Source organism: Barbus barbus (genome assembly GCF_936440315.1).
Source record: "Barbus barbus genome assembly, chromosome: 30".
NCBI lineage: Eukaryota > Metazoa > Chordata > Actinopteri > Cypriniformes > Cyprinidae > Barbus > Barbus barbus.
In genome coordinates, this window is record NC_136758.1 from 2,013,026 (window position 1) to 2,031,761 (window position 18,736).

Genomic DNA, 18,736 nt, shown 5'->3' on the forward strand with positions numbered 1-18,736 from the left:
ACCAGCAACAAACACCATACAAAATACCAAAGTCTGTCATTTTCTTCTTAAAAAAATGTTAAGAAAAATGTTCTAAAGAACATGGTTAAGAAATTTCTTAACTTGTTTTCTAAGAATATTTTCATGAATCTGTCCCTAGAAAAAAATATGCTACTAAATATAACCAGTACTCATTCAATGTTTATTATGTAAAGAACACAACCAAAAATAAAACATGAAACCAAAACTGTATATCTGTTATCTTCAGACATCTGTAATTTTTGGCTCGACCCACATGCACCAAAGAGTATTTCAATTTGCCGTACGTGTTGATGTCCTGCCCAAAGGCTTGACATGAAAAATACTTTGAGAAAACTTTATAAAAGGAATATACTTTAGAAAAACATCATCAGACTCAAAACATACTTTTATAAGCAATTCTCGAGCAATTCTCTATAGTATGAATTAACTATGTGGCTGTATCCCTCGTTCATAATCACCTTGAATGTAAGCATCTGCTAAAGGAATCAACATGAATGTAAATACAGAAGTGAATTATTCTGGAAAAACTGCGTAAACATCAGTAAAAGCAGTGCTTGTGCAAGAGGCTACATGAGAACAGCAGAGCCAAAGACACTTGGGATCACAGAGTCATGTGAAAAGAACCATCCACCCATGCAATTCTCATTTCTCATAACGGTTTGTGTGTTGGAAAAACAATTGGTGACCCATGACACAACCTCAAAGACCGCCACCTCACCACATCTAGAGCACAAACCTCCACGTGAACCCGAACATCAGCGCAGCTACTTCGAAACATTGCATCAGCCGCTTCAATAACAGCCTCAGTTTAATCGCAGAACCACAGGTACTGCAGATGTTTACCAGTAGAGCAAACATGCTTCCCACGATAAACAATGAGAGAGAGCAGCCAGAATAACGGCATTGGGGAAGCGGAGGATGTGGGGTCTTCACTGTTAACTTTCTGACATGCTGATATGAAAAACAATGCGAGCCATTGCCTGTAAGACAGTTCAGATCTATTGAGAACAGAATTCTAGCAGTGAAATTTTGTTGCAATTTCTTGACTTTTATTCACAATTTCAGCATATTAAAACATAAGGTCACAAATAAATGAACCTCATAAACAAGAAAGGACGGCCACAGAATGTGATTACCACCATAATGCAGCATTCTAGGGAACAGCGCAATAAATGCACTGAGCTTTATGTTGTTGATGATGCATGACTGCAGTTTGAGCTCGGCTCCAGCGTGCCGTGCCCCCGGCGTCCACGTTGACTCATTAACACAACACTGTTATCCCGGGGTGGAATTTCTCACTCGCCAACCAGAGGAAAGTCCTGTGAACCCCAAGCCATCTGGGTCCAATTAAGATGAATGAAAAGCTTTTATTAAAATGAGGGCATCAATGTATCCTTTACAACTATTTTTAGTCCCACGACCTCTTAAATTAGGCATGAGTGCAAGAAACCTTTGCTTCAGCAGTAACATATGACTCCTTGAAGGTGTCAAGTTCAGTTTATTCACATTCCTCGAAATTACGATGCATGGCTGAATCCATTATGATGTACAGCTTTAAAGTATATGAAAGAATAATAAAATAAAATAAAATACGAGATGATCAGGGGTTACAGATCGTGTCAGAGGAGCTGGTCAATTTAAATGTTCAGTAAGCACTCTGATATGATGATCGGACCCTGGTTCCTTTAGTTTCATGTATTCTAACTAAACTCGAGGAGTCGTCCAAGAATTCCTGCATACGGCATAAAAGCCAGCTGTTATCTATTATTATATGCTGAAAGACCAGTCTACATTAGGGCTGCACGATTCTTGCTAAAATGTGAATCACGATTTTTCTCCATGGGAATTGAGATCACGACTCTCTTACACGATTCTAATTTTATCAACCAAAATGTATTGCACTCAAGTACAACCCCCCCCCCCCCCCAAAAAAAACCACAGGACATTCAGTATAATAAAGTGCTGGAGTAACAAAAACGTGTCTTTAGACCCCTTAAAGTGAATAATTTTAAAGCTTTAAGTTGTTGAACATAAGAGAACATTAACAATAATAAATAAAAATATTCACATTCACACGTCAACGCCTCTCGTTTACTTTGAATGGAGTGATGTCAAGCGTTGCCGAACTGAATTGTGGGTCCCTCGCGTCGCTTCACTGGCGTTGCACGCGGCAGAAGTTGAAAACTTTTCAACTTTTCAAGCGCCAACGCAGGCGTCAGCCAATCAGATCACCTTATGCAAATACCCTAGCGCAGACGCTAGCCAATCCCGTTCATGCAGCACCAGAAAAGCATGTGATTGGCTGTTATCACTATGAGCCGTTGAGAAACAGAGTTGCGACGCTTCCATAGGAACTTAGGAATGCGGAAGTAAAGCGTGTCATGCAGCAGCAGATCGTTCCAAACAACCCATAGTTTCAGCATTGAAGCCCATTCATTTCAGTGCTTCTCAAGCACAGTCGCCAGAAAGTTGAGGAAATTACAGCATTTTTTGCCATTTTAACGCATTAGTTTATCTCTCGGAAATCTGACCAGTAGTTGTATTTTATGAAACGCGTTATAGTTAATGTTTATTTTTAGATAATGGGCAGTATATGCTATATTTGCAGTTAGATAACGTGAGAAACACCTTAATAGCGATCATAACCAGATGCTAGTTGATGCTAGTTGTTTTCCATCTTTCTGTAATCTTTCTCTCCCTGAAGGAAGTTGAATTAACCCCATTAATTTCAGTATCTTTGGAGCATTTTCACTGGTAAGTTGATGAAATAACTGCTTTTTTAAATATTTTAACGCCTTAGCTGACCTATTCTTGAATAGTAATTAATAGTGGTATTTTCATGTCGTCAAGTTTAATAATGTTTATCATTAGATAATAGCTAGTGAGACTATTAGATTTTTATTATATTATTATAGATACACTAGCTACAATAACTAAACTAGTTATCATAACTGTATTAAAATGTGAATAATAGATGACCATAGATGAAGAAATATATATTAATATAACACATTTTACATACTAATTAGATTTCTTATACTCTTTAAATAAGCATAATTTATTTCATCATTAGTCTGCACATCCACAGGAATAAGAGTAACACAAAGTCATGCCTCAAGTCTCCAATCTTTATTAAGCAGTTTACACTATTTATGCTTTGCATACAAAGAATCTTATCCTGTGTGTTGCATTGTACTGTTTTTACTCCATAGTTAAACAAGAAAAACCCATTAATATTTGTGGTGAGTGGGGCGGGGCCGAGAGCCGTGGGAACGGAGCGAGGCCGGTGGAGTTAATGATAATGAGCGACACCTGCGACACTCACCGGTCTCGAGTCCCACGGAGGAGCTCCGGAAGGATAAAAGGAGGAGTGACGACAGTGGAAGACGAGAGAGGACCAGGCCTGGATATTATTTTGTGTTTTGTGTGCGGCAGTCGTCCGTGAGGGGCTGCCGCTGTACTTTTACGTTTGTTTCTTTTGATTATTAAATCGTTGAATGTTTGCCGGTTCCCGCCTCCTTCTTCCCGAATCTACGAACTTTGTTACATTGGTGCCGAAACCCGGGAGGAAGGAGGGACACGCTGTCAGAGAGCCCTCGCTGCTGAGGGGGATCGCGGTGCTGAGGAGATCGGGCAGCAGGGAGTAGCGGGGACGGCCGCTGGCTGCCCGAGGCGACGGTGGTGCTGGAGCGAGGGAACATCAGGTGGGACGGAAGACTCGCTACCGTGCTCCTGGGTCGAGGAGGGGGGCTGCCGTCCGAGAGGGAGCGGAGGAGTCGGCGCCATTCGCCGAGTGGCCGTAGCCTGCTGCCATCCGCCATGATGGGGAGGAGCAGGGAATGGGGGACTCGCTGCCGGCTGCCCTCGACCGGAGGAGCCATCGCCGTCCGCCAGGAGGCGGAGCGTCGAGCCGTCCACCAAAGAGGTCCAGTACCATCGCATGGCACCGCGAGTGAGAGCCTCTCAGCTGGTTGAGGACCAACCAGCAGTGTGTCCGGGAACCGGACCAAATTTTTTTTTTTTCCTCTCTCGTCTCTGTCACTCCTCAAACTTCCGTCTCCTTTTCTCTCGCCTCGTCTGTCCATACCCCCAGGTACGCCGCGGCCGCCCTGACGGGTCCCCCCCAGGAAGGAGGGGGGGGGGGAGTAGAGCGCAGTCTCGCGGGTACCCCCCGGCCTGCGAGGGGCGATGGGGGTATGTGGTGAGTGGGGCGGGGCCGAGAGCCGTGGGAACGGAGCGAGGCCGGTGGAGTTAATGATAATGAGCGACACCTGCGACACTCACCGGTCTCGAGTCCCACGGAGGAGCTCCGGAAGGATAAAAGGAGGAGTGACGACAGTGGAAGACGAGAGAGGACCAGGCCTGGATATTATTTTGTGTTTTGTGTGCGGCAGTCGTCCGTGAGGGGCTGCCGCTGTACTTTTACGTTTGTTTATTTTGTTATTAAATCGTTAAATGTTTGCCGGTTCCCGCCTCCTTCTTCCCGACCTACGAACTTTGTTACATTGGCTTCCGGAGCTCCTCCGTGGGACTCGAGACCGGTGAGTGTCGCAGGTGTCGCTCATTATCATTAACTCCACCGGCCTCGCTCCGTTCCCACGGCTCTCGGCCCCGCCCCACTCACCACAATATTATTTCCATTAAACTCCACAGACAAACGTTGTTACTTTGTTGTTGTCTGACCCGATTAATCCCATTCAAACCCATGGACAGCGCGGAGCTGTTAGGAACCATTGAGAGCTCCATGAAGCACGTGACGGCGCGGCGGCGAGATCAAAGCGTGTCGCTACTCTGTTTCTCAGCGGCTCTGGTCAGCACCAAGCTTCAGACACGCCCTCCGTCAAGCGGTGATGCTGACGCCCCGTTGAAGCAGCGCTGCGCAGAATGATCACCGTATGACATCAAAGTACCGCAAGAGCGATTTGAATGCATAGGATCGACTGCTCTCTTATCGCTCTCGTGGTACTTTGATGTCATCCGGTGATCATTCTGTGAACGCTCCTATTGACTCCGTTTAATTCTGCCGCCTTGTTACACGTCACGTGAGTGACAGCAGACCGTGGCCAATGAGGGAGAGGAGAAAAGTGATCGAGATTTATGATTGATTGGGGAATTAATAGTGTTTTGTTATTGTGTGAGTGACCAATAACGCCTGAATGCAGCATGATCTGAATGCAGGGAAATACACGGAAGTGAAGTGAAAAAGTGAAGTGACATACTGCAAAGTATGGTGACCCATACTCGGAATTCATGCTCTGCATTTAACCCATCCAACGTGCACACACACAGCAGTGAACACACACACACCGTGAACACACACCCGGAGCAGTGTCATTTAGAAATGAGATCGCATTTATGTATTTTTTTTTTGATTAATCGTGCAGCCCTAGTCTACATCTGCATGCACTTCCAAGCTGGTCCAGACTGGTTTACTCTGGTTAGTGCTGGTTTGGTGCTGGTCTGGCAGGCACCCCCAATAGCTGACAACTTTGCCACTTTTTAATAACAATCATAAGCAATCCAAACTTCTTCAAACAATATCTTTGGTAACAAAGCGAACAGAATCAGAGCGACTTCACAACTCCATCTCTGCATGCGCTGCTGAGTTTTAGTCACTTATAAAGCGCTTTTTGGAATGAATGTGACATGTACCAGGTTCACTTTATTTTCACATTTGCATAATTTCCAACATTGTTTGTGATGTTGGTAACTTGTTATGAGAAGCTTGTATAAAACAGTTGTTAAGTAAAGAAACACTTCCTGCAATTGCCATACATGACAAAATAATATAATCTGATTTGAAAGAATTTTGGCTTCAGAGAGCATCTGACTGTAAATTAGTCCTTACTAAAGTCCTTATCACTGATCACAGATTAGACATTAGAATAGAACATATTACCTATGGGGCCACAAATTAACATTTGCATCAAGGGACATTATTTGCCCCCTGGAATTAATTATTATAGATATTTTTTACCTTTGTAAGGGCAATTTTTATAATTACTATTTTATAAATAGTAATAAATGTGAGTTATGCACTTGTGTAAAAACTCTGTTATATTACTAAAGCTGTCAAAACTGCATAATCAATCTCTTACATCACACTGAACAACTCCAGACTTTCTCTGTGGTTATGAATTGGTCACTGAATTCATAAGCTCAACAGAAACGTGTGATTGGTTATAATGCTCAAAGCTGCAAACCGAGCGTTAAAAGAAATCTAATGAAACCTAAGCAAATCTACTGTAAATGTAAAGCTGGAGTTCACACTTTTCACTTTAATCGTGACAGCCAATATAGATCTAGTTTAAGTGTGCAGTATAATCATTTCTGCCCCCTTCTCTTGAATGTGGGTGCATTTTTGTTTATTTTGGTGGTCATTTTTTTTCCACAAGCCCCTGATTTCCAACCCTGTTTACGTTCAGTATAAGCTGTGGCATTACCTTCGGTCCATATCTTTCCTTATATGTTCCTTCTGCCCGTGTGTGCAAATAAGGCGCGAGTGGGCGGAGCTAAAGAGTCTTATGCTGATGTATTCATCTCTATAACGTAATAAAGATCAGGAAGTGAAAGTTTGCTTTCAAAAAAAGCTGTTTTTGGACTAACATGGAAGTTTTTAGAGCTTAAATGTAAAGTGTGTTTTTATAGCACAATGACCTTTTACAGGGAAAATGAGATTTCTCAACTCTAAATTGAACAGTGTCTCTATGTTGTGACTAGTGTAAGGGAGGAGAGCGAGGCTGAGAGATGCTGAGTCAGTAGACAGAGTCACTCAGGAGTGTCTAAGGAGGACATCTCTGGCTCCAGACGTGAGGAGGGGTGCGAGATACAGGATCCCTTAAATCATCATTTCCTAGATCCAGGCTCACGTTAGGGGCAGGTGGGCAGGAGGAGGACAACAGAACACTAATGGTAGCATGTGATGAATTGCACAGAAGATAACAGCGCTGTATTGAGCACTTCAGTGAGGATGTGTTTTTGTAGGCCAACCCGTAAGTTTGCATCACCCTGGCTTCCTCGACAAAAACCACTAGGATTTTTCCATTGGCAGAAAGTAAGCTTTGTGACCAACACAAGTTTATGATTCTTACATAAATTGTTCATCATGACAATAACAAATAAACACAACCTTTATGAATTTGAAGCCTAAATAAAATTGGCATACACTCTTAAAAATAAAGTTGCTTCAAAAGGTCCTGCACAGCGATGCCACAGAAGAACCATTTTTGGCTCCACAAAGAACCATTCAAAGGTTCTTTAAAGAACCATCTCTTTCTTACCTTTTTATAATCTGAAGAACCTTCTTTCGCCACAAAGAAGCTTTTGTGAAACAGAAAGGTTCTTCAGATGTTAAAGGTTCTTTATGGAACCATTTAGACAAAAAGGTTCTTCTATGGCATCGTGAAGCACCTTTATTTGTAAGAGTGCAAGTAAATAACAGAAATATAAACGAACTACACCATGGTCACGTGACTTCAACATCAAACTTCAACAACTCTGTCAGTCTTTATTTTAAAACAAATATTTCCTGAAAGTTTGATTTAAAATAGTTTGCAAGAGTATGATTATAAACACAACAATGCTGTGAATGTGTCCGCGTCTGTTCAGTGTCATAATGACCCCAACAACCTCTGTAGTCCCATTTAGAAACTTGTCATCAACCGCCTTTTCCAAGACATGTAAAAGCTTTAAAAATCACAAGGGGGTATTACTGATGTATTTCATGTTTTAGAATAAATCTTGAACATAGCTTGAGTTTGTTTTCACCACAGACCTTTTCAGGCATTTAACCAAAAACCCAATCACTTCAGGACTAAAATGAGAACTTTTTTCTGGGTTTTGGCCTACAAAAAATACGCCATCCTTTCAGCACTATATTATTGCCATCATAAATCACAATCAAGTTTCTTTAAAATAAAAGTATTAATTTCAAAAAAAGCATCTTTGCAAAACCACTGTATCATCACTAAAGTCAGTGCATGAACCCATCACCTCCTGGCACTCAATCGAGTGATTCTGATCCTCATAAACTTCTGCAGCTCTCAATATATACAATGTGTGTAAAAGTGTAAAGACCGTCAGCAGGAGCAATCCTGAAATACTACAGTCAGGATGAGGAGCTGAGAGTCGATTCAGCACTATCCGCTCGGTGGGACGCCACATTCTTCCAGCCAATGACACAATCCAAAACCAAAATTTTCAATAATTGTGACATTCCATTACCACTCTAAACCACGTCTATTATTATCATCATCATCATCTGCAAGTTTTACCAAAAACTTACTGGAAAAGAATCTCGACCGACAACAAGAAAAGAGGCAGCTGAAACAGTTATCCAAGTGGAACTAAAATCACCCAAATATTTCCGGCTTACGACAACGCTGCCACATACCTAATGTGAAAAACAACAACCAAAGGCTCAAGCGCTCATCTGCAGGATTCGGTTAGCAAATGGCCATTCTTCATTAGCATCAGACTAAACGCTGCCGTGCAGTGAGGGAAAAGCTGGTGGAGGAGGACAATGTCTTGGAAGTGCTGATCCAGCATACCTGGCAGTTCCTGGCTAGCGCGACTTCAAAGGTCTCTGCTTCTCTTTGAAAGCCATTACGCCTAACCCCCTTGGCTTCGACAACAGCGCACTTAACGGCTTCAGCATGTTTGGCACAGACCACTGGCCCCAAAATCTTGGATGTGGAGGAGGTGCTTAAAAAAGCCCCCAAACATTAAGTACAGCAAGAAAGGGCTGGGCAGTATATCAAGAATTATTACGGTGCACTATTAAACAAACGTTCGTTTGAGATTCTCCACAATGTGCAGGCCAAGTACGAGGTGAAGCATAACGGCAGAGGAATTCGCTTCGGTTCTAGTGTAGTTTAGCACACGGTAGCCGGTGGAAAGTTCCAGCCAGATGCCTAAAAAATGGAGTGCCACGTTTTGACCAGGAATGAAATCTTCCGCTGCAAACAAAAGGCAGTCAGGCAGACTCTTCTGAGGAAAAAACAGCATTTTCTAACCGTTCTTCCCCAACGCTATTATGATTAATTGGCAATTAATCTCAGTGGAAAGGCCTGCAGTGGGACAGATGAATCCTTGTTTAACGTCTTTTCCACCCTCCACTGCTTTACAGTCAATGTAATGGAAAAAGTCCTAATATTAGAGATGAGCTCCGCTCTTAAATATGAGCCCTGACATACTGAAGCAGAGCTGTGATAAAACAAACACAGCCATCAGAAGGAGAACGCTGGTAAAAGTGACCGTCTGCTTTAGATATCACCATAAAACCACACGTCGGCGGGTCTTACAGATTCTATATAACGGCCGCTCTTTCTTTTGTGGAAATAAAAACATTTTAAAAAGGGAAAAAGCCAGACATTCCAGGAATTCCCTGACAGTTCCATACATAAGGAAGGGTTCGACTGGAAAAACAGAGAGGGGAGATCAGGGCCAAAGTGTCTGAGACATTGTCACTCGCATATCACTGTAAAAATACAGGAGAAGCGCCGTGTACTTAACCCTTCCACTGTGAGGCCTGGAGAAACGGCAGTCTCGTGACGTTCGTCCTGCTGTGAGAGCAGAGGTCAGAAACTCGCATAATATAACACTTGAACTTGGGCCACGGAGTGTGACGACGCAGGAGGTGAATCTGGGAGACACTCTTCTGTTTTTACCCCTATGACTTGGTCTACCGCAGGATCAAACTCTCTGCCAAGCTTAACACTTATGTGCTCTCACACAGAGGGCAAGCAAAACAGCAGACAGATTTCAGCAATGTCGCTCTAGAACGCACACTATACTCTCATAGATCAGAGATAGTTTGGAAATGCTTCATAAAAATGATTTTACGCCAATTTTAGACTCTCTGCTCTCTTAAAAGATTCTTCAGTGGCCGGTAAACTGGCCTGTAAGTGTTATCGCCCGTGACCGATTTGGCCAATGTCAGCTAAGCACCTATAAAATTGTCTAAAGATGATCACACCGAAAAAGTTCACAGAATGCTAATTCACCCTTTAACCAAGCACTTCAAACTGAGGGTCTTCTGCATCTTTGGGAAAAAAAAGAAAACCAGACTGACTATTGACTGAATACCTTGGCCTTTCCTAACTACACCATTTTTGTCTCACACTGTCGATATTGTATAAGCATATAAAGCATTAAAAATGTCCTCTATGAATTTCGTTATGTTCAGTTGGCTCTTCTTCATCCCAGAGGTCTTAGACGTTATACTGACACCTACTGGTGTGGATGGACGTTTTGTGGAAGGTTTTATCAGTCCACTTTACACTGAAGCTGTTTGTATTTTCTTTTTTTTTCTTTTTTTAATAACACAAATCAATAAAATGTGCATTCTTTGATTCAGTCCCTCACAAATTGTTCGATTTCTCATTGTTAATGTTTTAGTTCACTTGTAACAACTAATCAGTGTGAATTAGGGATACAAATAGCATAAAGAGTGTGTTAAGTTTTGTAAACCTGGTGTCAAAATGTATATGATGTTTAACGTGAACAATAAGTTACTTTACGTGTTTGGTATGATTTGAGAAGTCTCAGTGTGACTGGTACAGTGGTTTTATTGCCCAGCTCCAGAGTTGGATGTAACACGTTACTAAGTAATTAAATTACTTATCCACTGGAAAAGTAAAGTAAGGGATTACTGTTCATTTTTAGGTCATTTAATTACAGTTACTTATAAAGTACTTGTTACATACTGTAAATAATTTGAACAGTTCTAAAATCAATATTAAACTTGAAATCTAAATTAATACAGCCTCTTTAACCCTCTGCGCGTTCACTTGCAGTTATTCTTGATAAAAGAGAAAATATCCTATAATACTCAGATACAGATAAGACTAAAATCAATCGAATCTGTAAAGGGTCTACTTTTATTAGTGTACACTGACAATAACAACAAAACATTGTGCTTTTGTAAAATAAAGAAAACACACTGCCGTCTTGGTCTCCGTGAACAACTTTCTGAAAAGTGTCTGAAACGAAAATGAACCGAACCTCAGCGAATACTCGACATACAGACGTGAGAAATATGTCTATAGAAAACTTGAAGGGTTGAACTTGAAGTAAAATAACCAATTCAAATCAAAAACTATTATTCTCTGATTATATAATCCATATGAAACCAATGCGAGGTACAGTCTGAGCTTATTATCTGCAGCCATACCTGTGCGCAGATCACAAAAAACAGATAACAAAAAATAAATAAATCAAGATTCATCTACTTTTCATCATTTTTGGAAGAAAACTCACTAAGAGGAATAAGCCGGAATTTACCTCAGAAGAATAGCGCAATCTGACGTGGCTTTAATCAACGGAGGATATCATTTCTGTCATTTATTCTTACTTATATTAGTTAATGTGTTATGTTTACATAAACTTGTACGCATTTTACTATTTGGCTTTAAACTATCTTGCCAAACTGAAATACATGAAAGTGAATGAAACATAATAGACATTCAGATATATAGGCAACTTTTTATTACATATAGGTTAAATACGAAATGTAAATAGTTTATTTTGTTTGTTTTTTTTGCCATCACATAATGAAAATGTGATATAATACATTAAAGATATAAAGTAATGTGAATGTTTACACTGCAGCATGATGAATGTCATAGGAATGTTTAGATCAGTGTTTACTGATCTACTATCAGATGTCAATTTTATAATGTGCTAGGCAATAAGTTTTAGTTAATAAGTATCAGAATGTTGTTTATGTATTGTGTGATAGTACAAAGCGTATGTGCATGAATGACAGTGCAAAATCATGTTGCTTTTTTGTTAGAAGTACAGGCAAAATCAGTATTAGTGACTGCTAACATTGTATACATGTACAGTATGTCAGGGTGTATGAAATATGGTACTCGTTGCTTTGAAAAGTTTAATGCTTACAGCTTGATTACATGTATTGTTTAAATTTAAGTAATTCTAGGCTATATTTTAACCACAGGAGGTTAATTTTGGTTTTTATAAAAATGTTAAGATAAAAGGCTAAGCTATTTTATGTTTGACTCAAATTGAAAGAATAAAGATTTTAATTTCTATTGTCTATGCATCAAGGTTTATATAGGGATTTTAGGATGTAATTAACGAATCAAGTAATTAAGCTACTTATTAAGTAATTAAATTACTTTTCAGACAGTGTAATTAAAAAATTTAAATACAATATTGATGATGTAATTAGTAATTAATTCCTTTTTAAAAGTAACTTGCCCAACACTGCCCAGGTCTCCACAAATTCCAGGTCTAGGATCTCAATTAATGCTAATTCTAATTTGTTAGCTCAAGCCTGCATTAGGAGGATGGTTTGTTTTAACAGAACTACTATTACAAATTATTTCAAGCATGGACTAATACTAAATACTAAACCAAAACTACTACATAATATTAGTCATCAAGCCTCTAAGACGTTCAAATCTGAATAAACAAGCACAATTTGAAGTGTACAAATAAAAATTTACCAATAATCAATTGGCATCCTAAACAAAAATTAAGGTTGTTATAAAATGTAGTCAGATAAGAGTTTAATTGAAATTAAAATGACTTTGCACACTGAAAAGACAGAATGTGCAGCAAACCTTTAGCCACACCATTGTAGGGTTGGCTTGATACCACAATTTTGGCTTTGGTACATTATCAGAATCTAATACCTAGTTAATAATAAAAACAATAACACAGATGACAAATAAGCAGCCTCAAAAGATAACTGAACCAAAACATTTTTTTCAAGAACACTGCATGAAACTAAGAGACAGCAGAAGGATTATTAGATGCAGGAGTGAAGTGAGACAGAGTGCTGGCTTCTGGAAGTGAAGTGGTTTGAATCATATGCAACTTACCTTTCATAACGTAGTATAGTATTAATAACACTACTGCGCGTGAGTGCATGAACACTTACCCAGAGTTCCTAGCAGTCGCGTCTGTATGCACCGCTCTCACAGGCCCGTGCCGGAGCCCTGGACTCAACGTGAGACCTCCTCTGCTGAAGAGCCCATTGGCCAGATTCAGATTCGTCAGCTGTGGGGAGAGAACAATCATCTATTCATACAAAATGATATTCAACACAAAAAAGAAAAAGAAAAACAGGTCATGTACAGGTATTCATATATTTCAAATGCTGAAATACTAGATATCCAGTGTTGGGGAAAATTACTTTTAAAAGTAATGCATTACAATATGTGTTACTCTCTAAAAAAGTAACTAATTATGTTAGTTTTTAAGGAAAGTAATGCGTTTTGTTACATTTGCACTGGTTAACAAAACGGGGATTAAATACATAAAGGCTATTTGTGTTATTAAACAATTATTGCAGGTGTGTATCTCTGAGGTAGACTCAGCCAGCCTGGGGTGAGATAACTACACAGCAGAGACGGCAGAAGAGACACGGGCTCACCGTGAGGGGAGCCGTACCGTGGAAGAATACACATGTGGGATCACCCGAAGGGGAATCACTACACACGGGACCTAGCCCAGCACAAGGGCTGACCTTGGGCAAACACACGAGTGCTGGACCTGGCGTCTGGTGCTCCGCCACGCCTGACTGCCGAGGGTGCGGGAGGAACTTCAACAGGGTTCGCCGCGGGGAACTGAACTGAGAAGCAATAAAAGCGCATGTATCCGGTCCGTAGAGGGGAATGGTGCAGTAAGCGTGATTGAGCAGGTTCCAGTGACCATCTGAGGCAAGTACACGATGCATTAAGAGCCAAGGGGTGAAAACTTTTGAACAGGATGAAGATGTCCAAATTTTTCTTTTGTTGAAATATAATTTTTTTCCATTTAGTACCGCCCTTCGGAAGCAACAGAAGATACTTGCATGTTTCCCGGAAGACAAATTAAGTACAATTTAGCTTGATATTCAAATTCCAAATGTTTTCACATCAGCGTGAAAAAATGGATCTCAAAATCATACAGTCACTGCTGGAAAGGGTTCAAATATGCAAAAGATGCTGGAAAACTGAAGAATCTGCAGGACGTGGAGGATTTTTCTGAAGAACAGTGTTCAGTTTAACTGTTCAGAACAAACAAGGGACTCATGAACAACCATCACAAAACATCCAGGTAACCACACACAGTATTAAGAAGCAGTTATTTTAATCATTTTAGCTATTTTTTTGTCTTGTGGACTATATGTAATCAACTTTTATGCAAAATATCTTACTCAGGACAGTACTAAATAAAAAATAACGTGCATTTTGTATGATCTCTCTTATTTACTTAAATTACTCACATTTTCAGATTCTGCAAGGGGTTCCTAAATTTTCGCATGCCACTGTACATATTGTTTTTTCTGTTATTCAATATATTGCTATTACTCAGTAATTTATGTTAATTTTCTGATTATAAGTTCAGGTAACTGTACTGATCTGGCCATTGTCAGTAGTTTCAGAGTGCAACTGATTCGCTCCAGGGCTGTTCTGAGGGTCAGATGTAGTCAGAACATGCCAATGTGGGTCAGAAGTGGCCAATATTCATACAATTCACATAGTGATCGTACAAGGATTTCATTGGAACAATAATAAGATTGAGCTGCATGAACGTTCTGGGATTGTCTTTGTTAAATATTTATGTGTATGAATGGAAGTAGGTCTGTATATTGTATATGTTGGTTATGCTTAAAAATGCTGTACAATTTTGGTAGTTGTACTTCCCACAGAAATGGAAAAACGTGAATATTGTACATTTGTAATTTCCAGATCTGGAAAACACAACAACAACAACAATAATAACAAATCTTCCATTAATGTACCTTTTTCAGGTCACGCTCTAACATATATAACGGACTAGAATGCTTTTTTTTTAGGCATATGAGTAATATAACATGTATGTCTGTATAATTCAGTTCAATTTTCTATCTAAAGTGCTGTTCTTTCTTTCTTTCATTCATTTTAGAGATGTAATTTTCAGGCCTGAAAAACATAATAATTGCATTAAAAAAAAAAAAAAAAAAAAAAATTCTGAATGCATATTTGAAATATGTTTGGTTAGAAATTGTTACATTTTCTAACGTATACAAATGGACAAAAAATTTTATTTTTAATTTAATTTAATTTTAAATTAGTAATTCAATAATTTTAACTATATAATTCAATTCATTTTGCTATCTAAAGTTAAAAATGCTTATACATTTTAAATTTCCAGTAATTTAAAATAAAATAAAGCAAAACAAAACAAAACAATACACATTTTTTCTGGTCATGAGAAGCTCTAAACTGGCTAGATATTGTTATTTTTTTAGGCAAATGAATGGACTACTATTCATTTTACATGTAGATCTATATTAATTTTTGCACGTTACTTTCATGTCAGTTACATGTTTTTCCGTGGATCGTTCTTGAGCAGAATAAGCTGCAAAGTGGACCAGACTTTATGCAGTTGTCATAATGTTGTCTATTAAAATCACTGTTGCCATGACACTAGCAAAAGTAAGTGCAGATCCAGACACCGAAAACCTGACTGCCCTAGAAAAAGCTTGAGCTGCACATGAAAGGCATTTCTGTGCTCAAGTGTTTGTTTAAGTGGCAGGTGGATGGTGTGCCATGCTCTGGTCAGGCTGGGTGAACGGGAAATGTCAAGCATTCCTCAGAGGCAGGTGTTTAAATTAATGCAAGACCTCACTGAAGAAGTTCACTTTGAAACAAGGCACATATTAGCTTATGATCTGCCCTCCTGTCAGCAGATGCTAAACGCCACATTATCTGTCTGTTTCTTGAGCTCTCAGATGGTTCTTACAGTAGTGAAGATCCGGATGAACACTGATTGTGCAGTGTTTCATTTATCCCTCTGTGTCTGCAGTACAGAAAAACTACTGAGCTTGTGGTTTTTGGGAATTCTCACTGTAACCCAATCCTTAATTTTCCACCTGGCATTCTCGTGAATAGAGTTCGAATGGTGTTGCAATATGCTTTTGTATTGCATACATTCCAGTAAAGGGAAAAAACACCATGTTCCTCTGGAGAGAGGATGATTAAAGTTTCTATGTTTGGACTATACTCACACATACCAGTGTGTGAATGCTGGTGTTTCGACATTATATTTTTCCACTTGTGCTCATTCTGTTCAGATTACTCTGTCTCTCTGGCCTGTGACTCAGGCTCTGCAGTCAGGTTGTGTGTTTATGTATATTGTGTTTGTTGTTATATTGCTTGTTTTGTTCAACTAATAGTCAAATCACTGTAAAAAAAAAAAAAAAAAAAAAAAAAAAAAAAGCATTTTCCTATTATTATTAGTGTTGGGTACAGTTCACATTTTAGTCGGTACGGTACCGATATATATATATATATATATATATATATATATATATATATATATATTTATTTATTGAACAATAGGGCCCTACAATCTTTTTCTTTCAGAAAATGTTTGTGTGTTTTAATTTTTCTGATAATCAAATGAAGACATTAAACATTTATTCATTTTTAATCAAATGACAATTAAACCCTTTTATTTTTTGGCAAGTTAAAATTCATACATGGAAAAAATATTGTGTGAAAATTTCTTTAAAAAGTTTTAATTTCATCAATTAAGTGGTTAATCTGGTTGTAATATTGATTTTTATCATTTAATCGTTTTATTTAAATTTGACAGTAAATGGAATACAGTCATGGCCAAAAATATTGGCACCCTTCGTAAATATGATCAAAGAAGGTTGTGAAAATGAATCTGCATTGTTAATCCTTTTGATATTTCATTTAAAAAAATTCACAAAAATCTAACCTTTCACTGGATAATAAGAATTTAAAATGGGGGAAAATCTCATTATGAAACAAATGTTCCCTATCTGTCGGTCACTACGAGTTATGTCATGACGACATTACGGGATTTACTTGGAAGCCCCAATCATCTCTGACTTAAGAGAAAACGCCAATGAATATTGGCTAGTGGAATTTGCATACCTGAGCCACTCCCCGTGCATACGGGTATAAAAGGGCGACAGGTGCATCCACTCATCAGATTTTTGCTTCGGAGGGTGTGACGCTGACATTCCCCAGGTGGAGAGAGCGGTCGCAGTGCACTGGTGCCCGCGAAACGCCACCACTTGGAGGAATCGTCCGTGTCTCCCGGCCAAAGCCTGTAAGTTCACGGCCGCGCTTGCCGCCAAGGCTTACAGTGCTGCGGGCCAGCCTCTGCCCTGCATGCCACGGCGAGTACACAAGCCAAGGCATTAAATGCACGAGGGTAGTACCAACCCGAGGTTGACGTAGGAGCTGCGCTCAGCGACTGACCTTGCCCTATGGGCAACAGAAGTCACGGTGCAGTCCCTCGGGAAGGCGATGTCCACACTCTTGTGGTCCAAGAGTGCCGCAGGGTTCAGCCTGGTGAGAGGGACGAAATCGACAAAGTGCACTTTCTCGATGCTCTCGTCTCCCAGGCCGGACTGTTCGGCAACACTGTCGGGAGCTGTGCCAGCAGTTCTCGGCAGTACTGCAGCAGACTGAGGCATCCAGCACATCTTGCCCCGGCGTGATGCATCGCTCTGCCGCAGGGCAACCCGAGTCTGCTGGCCGCCGTGGGCGCCCTCCTGTGTTCCCCTGAGCTGCTCCGCCTTGTGCTGGGGCGTCGAGCCTCTTGCAGGAACGGGGCGCCCCCCGTGTTCCAGCTGGCCCGATATCGTCCAAGGAGGCGATAAAACGGCCCTGACACGGGCAACCCGGAGATGTGGAAAGCTGCTCTATCTCAGGAAATGGCGCTCCTTCCCCCGAAGGAGGGCTGGGAGAGAATCATTCATTCTGTTCCGCCGCTGCAGTACCCACATTTTCATAAAAGAGCAATTTCCCTTCCCTCCGGGTTCTCAGGTCTGCGGGCTGACAGTGTGCGACACGCTGCCTCCTCACTCTCGCCCGCGACCCATCTTGCCAGTGGCCTGGGACACGGTGCCTCCCCGCGCACCTCTAGCCAGTCCCCCCGGGGCCTTAGGGAGTTTTGTGGAGATGAGTCAGAACGCACCGTCTTCTGTTCCATCCAGCCTTACTCCCCCTCGCTGCACCACTGCGGGCAAGTCGATTGTGCCTTTGGTGCCACTTGCAAGGTATCTGGGCGGTACCAGCCCGTCTCGCTGGCTCATTCGCACAGTTCGACTCGGCTATGCGATTCAGTTCGCCAGGACGACCTCCCAGGTTCAGTGGCATCTTCGAGACTTCGGTGGCAGTCCGAGATGCACCTGTCTTGCGCGAGGAGATTGCTGCCCTTCTGGCAAGGGGCGCAATCGAGCCGGTCCCTCCAGCCAAGATGAGGCAGGGGTTTACAGCCCCTACTTCATCGTGCCCAAGAAAGGCGGTGGCCTTCAGCCAATCCTGGATCTGCGAGTCTTGAATCGGGCCCTACACAAGCTCCCGTTCAAGATGTTGACGCAGAAGCGCATCGTCAAAAGCGTGCAGTCCGCGGATTGGTTTGCAGCGATCGACCTGAAGGACGCTTACTTTCATGTCTCGATTCTCCCTCGACACAGGCCGTTCCTACGGTTCACGTTCGAGGGGCGGGCATGGTCCTCCCCTTCGGGCTCTCCCTGTCCCCCCCGTGCCTTCATGAAGGTGGCGGAGGGCGCCCTTGCCCCGTTACGGGAAGTGGGCGTCAGGATCCTCAACTATCTCTACGATTGGCTCATCCTGGCTCGGTCACGAGATCAGTTGTGTGGTCACAGGGACCTGGTGCTCCGGCACCTCAGCCAGTTGGGGCTTCGGGTCAACTGGGAAAAGAGCAAGCTCTCCCC

The 18,736-nt window shown here is 41.2% G+C and overlaps 1 protein-coding gene across 2 annotated transcripts in view; it reads right to left on the reverse strand.

Annotated features, from left to right (window-relative positions):
* Nucleotides 1-18,736, reverse strand: part of ttll5 (tubulin tyrosine ligase-like family, member 5) — a 126,462-nt gene that overhangs the window by 31,543 nt on the left and 76,183 nt on the right. For both annotated transcript variants that reach the window (XM_079386449.1, XM_079386448.1), the window contains exon 28: nt 12,929-13,047. In XM_079386449.1, coding sequence (XP_079242575.1) covers nt 12,929-13,047 — 119 coding nt within the window. The remainder of the gene's footprint in view (nt 1-12,928; nt 13,048-18,736) is intronic.